Genomic DNA, 12,907 nt, shown 5'->3' on the forward strand with positions numbered 1-12,907 from the left:
CGCTGACTCATTTCCCCTCATGGACATTAGTATTATTCCTTTTCGGGAATTCCACACCGGATGTGAAACGCTGTTCAAGGTTGAGCGAGAGTTTACGGTGGAGCGTATCAAGCTGTATAACACGGTTTTCATGCTTGAAATTGACACTTTCGCGTCATTATACGCTCGCTTGAGCGCCCAAGTGGCTTTGTATAATTGGCCTAATGATCAGGAAAAGGAGACTTTAAAAGACCTCTTTATTGGGCGGATTCGAGACGTTGAGGTTCAACAACAACTCATCAAGGCGAAAGCTGATCTAGATGGTACTTTTAGGCTCGCACTCGAGTGTGAGAAGGGAGCAAGTACGTCGGCTCAGTTTCAAAAACTTCTTCCTCATAATCAACATTCAACCGGCATTAAGGTTAAACAAGAACCTACTTGCTCTATTCGGTCGTCGAGAGGGAAGCGGAATTACCCTCAAACCCAAACTATGCGACAGACGTTTCAAAATAATCAAACAAGTAAATCATGTTACTTCTGTGGTAATCCTTATAGCCCGGAGCACCGAAAATCTTGTCCAGCTCGCGACGTAACATGTAATCTCTGTCGGAAACGAGGTCATTTTGCGAAATGTTGTAACTCGTCGAAACGACGTGTCAATCTGGTGCAGGAAGATGAGGACGTGGCAGGTCCCTCTGTGGATTGCAATTTCATAGATGTAGACCAAGATAGTGAGCCCGAATATGGGGTGTTACAGTTTGAATCTGCTGTCATGATTAATATCATAGAAACTCTTAAGTCAAGTGGAGGACAACCTCGGAGCCTCAGTATTCAGTTGCGCTCTGGTTACAATTTTTTCTATTTGACAGTAGACACAGGAAGCCCAGTTTCGTTCCTGAATAAACGCACCTGTGATTTACTCCTGGAAAGAAGTCCATCAATTGAGTTTCGCGATATCACACGTTACCCTATCGATACCTTGTATGTTGACTATAATAAGAAGCCCATTCGCCTCCTGGGGTCGATTCAAATTCCAATTTCCTCTAGTGGCTGGAGGGTGGCTAACGCTCAGTTCCTCATCTCGGAGAATAGAACTCGTAATCTTCTCGGCTTGGACTTGCAGAGAAACTGGGCTTTGTAACCACACAATTGAAGGCAGAAACAATCCAGTTGGTGGATTCTGGCTCCTCAGATCCGATTTCTGAATACTGGTTTTCTTTTTTTTGCAAAGAAGTACGCTCATGTCTTCAGTCGTTTGGGTCGATCAAAAAGTCATAAAGTATACACTAATTTTAAATTCCCATTGGTGCCACGTCAAGTCAAAGGAAGAAAAGTTCCTATTCATATTCAAGATAGGGTCGCGAGTGAGATAAAACTCTTGGTGGAGCAAGGTCATATTGAAAAGTTAGGTAAGTGCACGACTGATTTCTTCTTTGCCCCGATTGTGCTAACTGCAAAAAAGGATGGATCTATCAAATTGGCTCTCAATGCTAAACCGATGAATGCTCAGATCTGTAAAAATAAGTACCAGATGCCAAAAATTCACGAGCTTATTGATTTCGCGCACATGTCATAACTCGAAATGTTCCTGGTAAGGTTTGGTTCACGTCCTTGGATCTAAAGTATGCGTTTAGTCTGTTACCACTGTCATCACTCACTAGCAGTCACTGTAACTTCAATATTTTGTGTGGCGAGGCGACTGGAACGTACCGCTTAAAGACCGGGTTTTATGGACTGACAGACATGCCCACCGAGTTCCAGAAGGCAATGGATTGTACCTTACAAGGGCTGGAAGGAGTTATTTGTTACCTTGATGACATTTTGATTGTCACTAAAGGAGATATCAAAGAACATAACGAGTTGGTCGAGAAAGTTATGTAGAGGCTTGATGCGGAAGGATGGGCCCTCAAAATGAGTAAGTGCGAATTCTCTGTTAACCAACTAACTTGGCTAGGGTATGACATTAATGAGAATGGGTACTCTCCAAGATTTCCAAAGATCGAGGCAACTCAATCGCTCAAACCACCGCGAACTCTAAAACAACTTCGGTCATTCATGGTAACGTTAAACCATTTACAAAGATTTATCCCTGATTTGCATACCCATACTGTTCTTTTCCGGGCCTCATTGAAGGCTTGTTATAAACAATCGTTCCTCTGGGGTGATGATCAAAGTAAAGCCTTTCACGATATAATCAAGTTGATTGCGAAAATTCCGAGCCTGTATCACTTCGATTAATCGAAGGGATCGAGAGTAAAATGCGACGCGAGTCATAATGGCTTAGGTGCTTGCCTCGAACAGGAAGTTGAACCGAAAATTTGGGCCCCAACTGCTTTTGCTTCGCGTTTTCTCAATAACACGGAGGTTAAATATAGCACTAAAGAACTGGAGTTATTGGCTATTGTCTGGGCTTGCGAATATTTCCGTACTTATTTGTTAGGTACGCGCTTTTAAGTGTTAACTGATCATAAGGCTATCATATCGGCATTAAGCGAAAATTTTAACAATAAGTCATATCAATCTCGTCTTGCTCGCTGGGCTGATCGTTTGCTACCTTTTGACTTTGAGGTTATTCACGTTCCAGGGGTCACGCTGGGGATCGTCGATTACTTATCACGTTATCCTACATTTCCAGCTCCTGCACCCTCTGAATACGACGAACTTTTTGTTGTTAAGTCAATTGAGGCATTCCATCTGGCCCTCTCGTTTATTAATTGTTATAATTCTTCTCCGGGGTATCAAAATTGTGAAACGCCGCAAGAGGGCGTTCAATTTGTGTCTCAGTTTAATAACGCTTGTTATTTACGTCATTCGCCGGTTGAGGGTGTTATTAATGTCCCTCAATGTTTTAACCAATCATCTTGCGGTATGCAAATGGATTGCTCACGTCGTTTGTCACAAGAGGGCGTCGATTTATGCGCTCAAGAATTCAACCAATCAGGGACCGGTATGCTAATTGATTGTTGCAAACCAGATGACGTTTCAGAAAATCACTGTCTCCGACCTGAATCTTTAGTAAACAGTCCATTTATTCAAACCAATTTCTTTAATGATAAATTCAACATGACAACACCAACAATCAATAACCAAACTCATACCGACTTAAACACTACCATCACGCAACCGGACTCTATGACCATACTACAATCAACTGTTGAGCAGGCAGGGTTACAGACATTTGTGGAAATTTTTCCAGTCAGCTCTCCCAACTTTCGTCGCCCAAGTCCGAGGCCGCACATACGATCCCGCCAACTCACCCGCTTGTTCAGATTGGACCAGATTCGACAACGAAATAGAACACGGGAACAGGTCGCTAAAACCCGCTTTGTCGCTACAAGAACTGCTACTAAAAAGGACGGCCATTCGCAACTACTAGAGTCAATGGGGCGATGTCGCCTGTCAAACCCAGGAAGAGACAACATGGCCGCGAATATCGGGGTCTTAGCGGTGAATGGGGGTAAACCTCTCCTATCCTCATCCAAAAAGGAAATTGTGGGCTTGCCTGGGCTCTTTGATGCAGAACTGTTGGCAGAATTAACAGCGGCGGATCGCTTTATCGGCCCCATGAAGTGAGCCATCATAAATAAGGACATTACCTCCTTCAACAAGCTTGGTGCATATATGGCCCAGTTTTGGCCTACAGCAGCGGTGGTTAATAACTGTGTAGTTATTGACAATAAACTGGCCATTCCTGAACCTCTCCGACAAGCTGTGCTCACTCGCCTTCACAGATCACACCCGGGACAAGAGGCCATGATGACTGCCTCCGAATACCTCTGGTGGCCGTTTATGAACCGGCAAATCATCGAGACGTGTGAGAAGTGTCGTGAATGTACCCTGTTCGGTAAGAATGTACCCGCGTCAATTTTTAATACTGCGAATTCTCTGCCTGTACTATCTGGACCTAATCAGGAGTTACAATTAGATTTTGCTGGTCCGATACTTGATGAAAAGTGGTCTAAGATCTTTCTTTTAGTAGCGATTGATCGGTTCTCTAAGTTTCCTTCAGTCCTAATTTCTAAAACCACTTGGCTAAGAAGGTTACTAAATTCCTTGATTTCTATATTCGTATTCACGGTTTCCCTCGTTCTATCAGAACAGATCATAGCTCAGTTTTTAAGAATAATTTGGTGCAAGAGTTCTGCTCTAATAGAGGTTCTAAACATATCCTCTCACCGGTCGGAGATCATCGCGGCAGTGGGTTGTTCGAACGATCGATTCAGACAATTAAGAGAAAACTGGGTGTGGCGAAACTTGATCCTAATTTCAAAAAACTTAAGGATACGATTCATCAAATACTTGAAGATATTCGCAAGAGTAATCATTCGGTGCTTAAGAAATCGCCTTTTGAATTGCATTTTGGTCGTAAACCTAATACTGTATGGTCTCAGGCACGTAATAATGTTGTTCAATCTGATACTTTAGCCCAAGGATTGGAGCGCAACCTCCTTACACCAGATCAGATCGCCAGCAACGACTACAGCCGGGACAGGGCAAAAATTGTTCCTCGCGGCAGTTCCAGTCCAATTATTCCAACTCGCTTCGAGCCCTTGTTTTCGTTGCTCGGGCGGCAAATAAATGGTCGCAATTCAGGCGGAATCTTCCCACAGATGCAGGAAAATTGGTACTCAAGGAGCTCACAACCCGGCATTCGGACCTCGCCCATTCTCTCAAATCCGATCTCAATAGCAAAACTCTTCGTTTCTCGGCAATTGCGTCACCTCCGGGGACGCAAGTCAGCTCCAGGCGTGCACCAGTTGTGCAACCTACTCGTCTCTCGAGAACAAGTAAATTAGAAAACCTACTGTCTGATCCTGGTCGAGTTAAAGTCTTTAGGAAAATTATTGATCGCCAGTCGGGGAAACCTCTGTATAAGCTAATCAAGTTTATAATTGTTCGTGATACGGATCATACTTATATTACCGACAAGGGAAAAGTCTACCGGAAAAATCATATCTGTCTCAAACCTAATTATCAGTCTGCCATTTTAGTTGCTCCGAACACTATAGGTGATCGCGTCCAAGCTTCGGGCTCAACTTCTCGAGGAGCGGCTAAACGACTTGTCACGCGGTCGCAGCCTGTGTTACTGGAACAACGGCCAAACAATCCCCCTCTGTTTACTCCGACGGTGGATCTCACTGCTGACTCTTCCAGTGAAAGTTCAATTGGGTCAAATAACGACCGTCAGGTGGCGCAAGATTCGGTTACTACCGGAAAACGCCAGAGGTTTCAGTGTGACTCGCATCCGGTTCGATTTGCTCGTCAGTTTGCCTCGACGTCGACGCCCCATTCTTCCACTTATGCTACTCACTCGCGCAATATTGATTCTACTCAACAACCAGTCGGGTCGTTCGTTTCGCCTCAACCGGGGACACTACATTGCGCTGTTTCGTCCTCGTCTAATCGTCCTATGGAGCCTCCTGAAGTTAGTACATCTAGTCCTGATATAATGGTTTCAACGCCGGAAAAGGAGGTATCAAAAGATTTGAATCCCCCCTCTCATTCAGCGTCATCAGATCTGCCTTCCTCCTACCCTTCACTTTCACTACCCGCTCAACCAGTGGTTGACGATGCAGAGTCGGTCAGGACGTCTCACCGTAGCAAAACGCCAATTCAGTTTTTCGGCGATCCGTTGCGGCATTCGGTAAAGTTTGTAGAGGAGGATCAAATTTTGCCATCTACAACGACATTGGCTTCACCTCTTATACCAGTCACGGAGGAACAGATTATGCCCTCAGATGTGCCAACTGTGTCCAAATCTTCACCACGGAAACAACTTATTCGCGATCGTTTTCCGCCTCAACCTTCAACTCAGACGTCGTCTGCGTTCACTCACAGGAAGGAAACCACGGGCACGGATTGACCATATTCGCCAAGAAAGAAAAAAAACTCTTAAAAACTTGCTCAATCGTTCAAACTTTAGCTAAAACTTTTTCACGATATCATTTTGCTTTACTGTACGCAATTGTGTGGGGTAGGGGGGCTATCAATTCATTTGCTCGTCCGGGTGCAGTTTATTTGTCCTTAATTTTGAAGCTTTTCAAAGTTTTTCCCCGCGGGGAATGTCCTGAGGCGACCTTCGGTACCTCGTAAGTTATTTGTCCTTTTGCAGTCATCCTGCAAAAGACACTAATTATATTAACCAAGGTCACTGTTAACCTCTTTTGTCAATACCACGCTGAGCGTGTTTTTCATTCTATATCTGTTATCACTACTGTTTGTTAGTAAATCTGATTCTACATATTCACATGATCTATCGGGATAAATTTCCTAAACCAAGACTATATCTGAAACTAAGCATCAAACTAACTCAAACTAACAAATTATATAACCTTAAAACAATTTACTTATTGTTCAGCAACCAAATTTTCATTCTAAAACTCCGGCAAATCTCAGATTCATGTGACCAAATTATATTTTGTCGATTCCAGGAAAAGAAGTCAGGACTTTTTGTCCCAAGTCAAATGGCCCTATGTGAACTTGTTCTATACTAATTTGCCCTACTACACGGCAGCTTGTACTTATGCCAACTTGCCCTACATAAAGTTATGTCCTATGCCGTTTTGCCCCCATAAAGAACACTTTACTGGTTTTTTTGATGGTCAAATTGAGGACCAGCTAATCCTAATGTAGACGACTCGTTTTGAGATGAAAAAAAGAGACTAATCGAAAATGATACCAAACTGCGCGTATCAGGGCGAAGTTTTGAATGTTTGGGCTGCTTTTTTAGAACTATGGGACAGTGTCTGTTTTAGGAAAAATGCTGAATTTGGGAACAATTTCTACTGATTAAATCTCCGCTTACGCGTTAATAATTGTCCCCAATTGGCCAAATTTAGAACGATTTCTAAGGATTAAATATCGGCTTACGCGCTAAGAACGCGAAATAAATTACGCGTTAAATGCTCCAAGTTGGCAGTTTTTGACCTCGCAACTTTAAGAAAAATGATTACAGGTGACATATCTTTTTTAAAATGAGCTCAAAACATCAAAACTTTGCGGCTGGTCTAAAAAATTCCATCAAGATGGCTAGTCTAAAATTCCGAATTCGTCTGGCGAAAAAATTATCCCCGGCTCATATATTTCGTCACTTTCTTCGGAAGTCGGTACAAAAAAGAATTCCTAAGGAGTTTATTTTGTGAGGAATAAAAATTTATATATTGTTTCAATTATGTGCCTTAGTTTGGAAAGATTTCCTCTGAAAAACGACATTTTCTGGATACGATTTTCAAACTGGTTCTAGGCAGCTTATTGCTTATGTTCTCATTTATTATTCAATGTGATAACGCTGGAATAATCAAGAGCACTTGGTTCTGAAATTAAGTCTTAATAACTCGTGGTGTTTTTTAATTTTTATAAATTTTACCAATTATCACCGGAAAATTTTTATAACTCAAACAGTTGTTATTCATTTTACATCCATCAATAAATTATAATTTTCTAATTAAAACTAACCTAAGAAAAAATAATCGCTTCTTTTTGGCAATCTTAGTTTAATATTACAATGTTATGTTGCTCTTTGTCGAGAAAAACTGGTTTCAAATTCTGACTATGGAGACATTTTAGAATAACATTGGTCTAAAAAATGTAATTCTGACCAATCAGACGTTTGGAAGTTTTTGATCGTCTCTATCACTTCCCCTCTCCTCTCCAACTTTACGCCAAAAATCTGAAAAAAAATTTACGCCAAAAATCTCCAACAATGTTTTTTTTTCGTGCAATTTCTATCTTAATTCAACAAAGTTAAAAGTGGTTGGAATCTTATGGGCTGCTTGCAGAGCTGCCAAAATACACTTTTCTGAGCGCTCCCAGAACACTGTTAAGGCCCTATTTTGATCAAAATTTCTGCACTGCAGGCAAATTTTTGAAAAAAAAACATTATAAATGCAATTTTTGTTGGACCCTTTTTGAAAAATTTTGACCAAAAAAACTGCGTGTTTTTGGCACTCCTGCACCCCTGGAAACAAGTATATATTGGTGCTAAAGGCAACTTGGAGAAAAATTTTTGGGTCAGTCAGCCAAAAATTTATATCTTAAAATAGAAACAAGGAGGGAATTGTTAAATGACCTGTTTAAATTATCTGTGGTAAGACCCTGTTTTGACCAATTGTTCTGCACCGCAGGAAAAAGTTTGGAAAAAAACAGGCCAAAAAGTTTTTGGAAATTTTAACCAAAAAATTGCATTTCTCATAAAATATATATTTTTTCATTCCGCATTCCTCAATTTATCTTGTTATTTTAAATGACCTTTTCAGCTTCCTTTTCATTCGTGTAGGCAAACACGGTTTAAGGTTTTTCTCCCAACTTGAAGCAAGGTTTCATTGGCTCGGTTGGCTGTCTAAATACAGAAGTTTCAGTAAAGGTCACCAGCTTAAATACAAAGTAATTTGATTTGATTTTATACCTCGATATGGATATGTAGCATGGTTTATTCCGTCAAGATAAGAACCAAATGATTGCAGTAAGCCATATAGATACATGTTATTCAACTTCGGGTAATGATATTGTAGTGTGATGTTGAGTTTCGCTTGTCATTTATTTCAAGATATACATCTCATAGGCTGTGGCGCTCTATCGTCTCATCGCGCAGTTTTATTTTTTGTATCTTCAGTTTTGGGTCAATTTAAGCATCAAATCGATCTCTAATTATCTGCGAAAACCTTAAAGCATATCAAATCAATCTCAAATTATCTGTTAAAATTTTAGATTTCAAAACTCTGGTTGTAAACTTCCGAAATATTATCCGTGAAGTGGCCCTTTATTGATATCCTCTCTCCACTGCAAGTATGTCGACTTCTTTAAGCTCACAGCTGATTGCTCAAACTAATTTAGATTCGAGAATCTGATTTAATTGAGCATTTTAACCAACAATCAACAAATGAAGAAAAATTCAGTTCGTTTGTTTTGTGATAAGGTATAAAAATCTAGCTAAAAAAAAAACAAGTTTTGAACATACTATGTCCATAATTAACCCGATTGCCCGGTTCACACTTTTTTCAACTCCAAGCAGTTTAACAGCGGTGGTCACAATAAAGTTTTGAAATGGGAAGTTATATATTTTGGTGTTCATTTCTGTCAGCATGAACTTTAGGGTTAATGTAATCGTATTTGTACAATCACCACCATAACTTAGAAAAGAATCAAATTCATTTGTTGGATTCGGCTACTCGCAGCAACCGAAGCAGACCGATTTTTTCAAGTTGATCTTTTTACTGCTGAATTAGTCTCCAATTCAGCCACCAGATCTCATCCAGTTCAAAACACAGTTTATTCATTGCTCAACTCTTTCATCTTTAATTTTTTCTTCAAACTTGTTATTTTTAGAATACAGAAAATTAATTCATCTTTGCTGAAAGGGAAACGCAAAACTCATGTCGGATGAAAACACTCCACTAATTACACCTGGTCTGAACGATGAAGAACCATACTCTATAGGCCACGGAGCGACACGGCAACTGGAGCCAACAGTTATCGTGAATCAGGTGATAATTGAAGAAAACGAAGAAGACGAGGGTGATGAAGATGAGATATTTGAGGACGAGGACAATGATGACGTCACTAGTCTGTATCAGAATGGACAGTCGCAGTCAATCAGTGTGTCTGTGTCCCAGTCCACAAGGTGAGTTGAGAATAGACATACTAATTTTGAGGTGGGAGCGCGCGCCCAAAAAATGTGATTTTTTTGGTCAAAATTTTCCAAAAAGTGCGCAGAAAATAGGCCAAAGCAGCGTCTTTTTAGTGCTTTGAGAGAACTCGAAAAATCAATTTGGTCGACGTAAAAAAAAGGTCGACAAATGCTAGATCCGCCCCTGGAAAGAGGCCCCTACCTCGGGGATTCCACCCTCTGACCTCCATTAGCTCCCACCTGTGATACTAGTTTACGACATCCATTTTTGGCCGAACGGCTTTTACCATTTTTCATTTTAACATTTAAAAAAAAATTCAATTTTTTTTTTAGATAAATTGATTTTCCGATCTCTGCCAAAGCAGTAAAAAGATACTGTCTAGGCCAAATCTTCTGCGCCGCAGGCAAAGTTTTGAAAAAACATGCCCAAAAGTGCGAGAATCGGCGATGATCCAGAATAATCAGAATTTTTTTTATTTTTTTTCTGATCAGCGACTTTCTTGTTTTGTAATGCAAGTGGTGCGAAGCTCAGCTTGGCCTCTGTGTTAATAATTGACTTGAGCTTCGTTTAACAACAACAACAACAACAACAACAACAACAACAACAACAACAACAAAACTTTTATCTATATCGGATAATACATCCAATACATATTTACAATTTTAAGTGACCACTCCTGTTAAAACTCTCGAAGGGAAAATACAGAGTTGTTTTTCCAATTTTAGTCTTCATAACTCCAGCGTTTCTGGGTCGCAGCGTATCCGCGGCATAATCCGTTCTGCGTGGTAGGAGATGATATAGCTGTAATTTAATCGTTGTAAGTTGTTTTCATTTAAAAGAGGTTTCAATTTTCGATATTTTTTTTCTCGCGCTCATTTGCAGGCTTGCAGACTATGTCACTAACTAGATCTCGTGAGGCCATAAAAAAACCACCTTTTTTTGACAGTTCGTAAAATTTTTGATTTTTTTCTCGCAGATTTCAACCGCAGGTAGTTGAAGTTTTATTCGGGAGAAAAGATAATCACATCGATTCGCTCGGGTGCTGTTTGCGATTAACAACAAAAATTGTTTGAAAGACTGTGAGTCAATGTTAGAACCTGACTTTCTGAAAATGATGCCAGAATGTTTTATTACTCCAATGTTAATTTACTCTTCTGCAGAAACACTCTTTGGACATCTCAGCACAAATTCAATGCCTCATCTACCATGCCGAAACTTGCCTCATATGCCCAGATATCCGACACTCACATAGCCGAAATACCAGAACATGACCCGCCTTACAGACGTAGAAGGCTGGATTCTGCAGGAAGTGTGTTGACCAGGGGCAGTTTTGTGTCTGTTTTGGGGGAAGAGCGCACTGGGGACAACTTGATCACATGGTATCAGTGCATGGCTCATCTGCTCAAGGCTAGTAACTCCATCAAAATCAGCACTCTTATTTTTTTGCACCCAACAAATCTAATAATCAAAGAGGTGAATATCAATTGATCAAGTTTTAGATACTGTTTCTATATAAAGTGGCAAGCATTCCATTTTCCCCGCAATTTTGACTGATTTGACTGATTTCAAAAAAGCTTTCAAATTTGGTCATTTGCGTTACGCGAAAAATTAAAATATCAAAAATATTTTTGCCAAGAGTAGTGGTTTGAGCTTCATCTAACTGGATTTAACTATGATAAAAAAACTTATGTGTTGATTTTTGATTTCTTAAAATGTTTAGAGCATGATAGGAACTGGGCTACTGGCTCTTCCCTTTGCCTTCTCTCTCGTGGGCATAGTTGCTGGACCACTATTCATGGGCTTCATCGCTTGTATGGCCCTCGTGGCTATGAATTTCCTCCTGGATGCGTGTCGCCACATGTGCAAGGTCGAAGAGAGACCTTATATGGACTATGGCGAGCTTGCCGAGAGCGTGTTACGTCATGGACCTTTTGAATTTCTTCAAAGCCATTGTCATATCGCTAAACGAGTTATAAATACACTGTTAGTTATGACTCAACTGGGGTTCTGTGCAGTTTATTTTGTATTTTTTGCCCAGACTGTGGATTCTGTTCTGACGGATTTCGACATACACAACCCCTTCAGCGATAGAGTCCTGATTTGCATGTTTTTCGTACCAGTTGTTATGCTTTGTTTGATTAGAAATTTGGGTAAGTTTTCCAAATATATGTTTTCTTAATGAAAAAAAAAAAACTTGTCATCAGGCTTTTTCCTCTAAAATACTTATTGAGAATGAAATGCAGCTGGAAAATTTTTAGTGTTCTGAAAGCTCGTGTAAAAAATATACATTTTCATGGAAATCTACTGAAAAATCAACTTTCTGTTTTAGCATTACTTGCGGTGTTCTCTTCCCTCGCAAATTTGCTTCTCGCGTTTGGACTTGGAGTCATAATTTATGAGCTACTCACCAACGTCGAAGAGCCAAGAGAACTTCCAGCATTCAAACCCTTTGCGAACCTGCCGCTCTTTTTCGGAGCAGCCGTTTACACCGTCGAAGGAATAGGAGTTGTGCTTCCTCTTGAAAACAAAATGCAGAAGCCCGAACACTTCAAGCGTGTGCTCAATTTCGGGATGATTTTTGTGTTCATGCTTTGCTTGACCTTCGGTTTTCTGGGATACGATAAATATGGCGACGATATTGAGGCTTCGATTTCTTTGAACTTGCCGAATAATTGGTACTGTTCTTTGACCAAAATTTTGTTTGCAGTCGCGATGTACGTATCTTACGCTCTTCAATTTTTGGTTCCTGTCCGAATTTTGATGCCATGGGTCAAAGAAAAATTCCCAAACAGCAATGGGACTCTCAGAGATTATTTATTCCGACTATCTTTGATCGCTGTAACGTTTCTAGCAGCAATTATTGTTCCGAAGCTCAATCTGTTCATTGAACTTCTGGGATCTCTAGCCAGCTCTTCTTTGGCAATGACATTACCTGCAATCATTTTTGAGTTCTCTTTGCACAGCAATAAGAAAATATCATTTGGCCGAAAGTGTCTATACAGAGTATTCATAGTGATGTTATTGGTCGTTGGAACTTGTGGCTGTGTTGTTGGATCAGTTTTGTCAATGAAGAATATCATTTTGGCCTTTGTTACATCTGATGAACATCACGACAATTTAAATATTACAAATATTACGACAACTAGCTCTCAACTTTTAATTCCGATCACTAATGCGCTATTTTGAATCATTTAGTGACCAAATTATTGTTCCGACCACTTCACGAAGGGAAGGGAAGGATCTATATCATAGGGTACTTTTCTCGCCCGATTTTGATAACTTCAAACTTAAGCTCGTAGAAG

General features: G+C 40.3%; 2 protein-coding genes across 2 annotated transcripts in view; both read left to right on the top strand.

Annotated features, from left to right (window-relative positions):
• Positions 1–12,907, top strand: part of LOC134840285 (T-complex protein 1 subunit gamma-like) — a 301,273-nt gene that overhangs the window by 25,717 nt on the left and 262,649 nt on the right. The window lies entirely within an intron of this gene.
• Positions 8,402–12,828, top strand: LOC134839164 (proton-coupled amino acid transporter 1-like). The gene is made up of 5 exons (XM_063854625.1): positions 8,402–8,763; positions 9,304–9,598; positions 10,766–11,012; positions 11,326–11,755; positions 11,935–12,828. The coding sequence occupies exons 2-5, from the start codon at positions 9,351–9,353 to the stop codon at positions 12,789–12,791; spliced, it is 1,782 nt and encodes a 593-aa protein (XP_063710695.1). The 5' UTR covers positions 8,402–8,763; positions 9,304–9,350; the 3' UTR covers positions 12,792–12,828.

This window comes from Symsagittifera roscoffensis, chromosome 2, assembly GCF_963678635.1.
Source record: "Symsagittifera roscoffensis chromosome 2, txSymRosc1.1, whole genome shotgun sequence".
Classification (NCBI taxonomy): Eukaryota; Metazoa; Xenacoelomorpha; order Acoela; family Convolutidae; genus Symsagittifera; species Symsagittifera roscoffensis.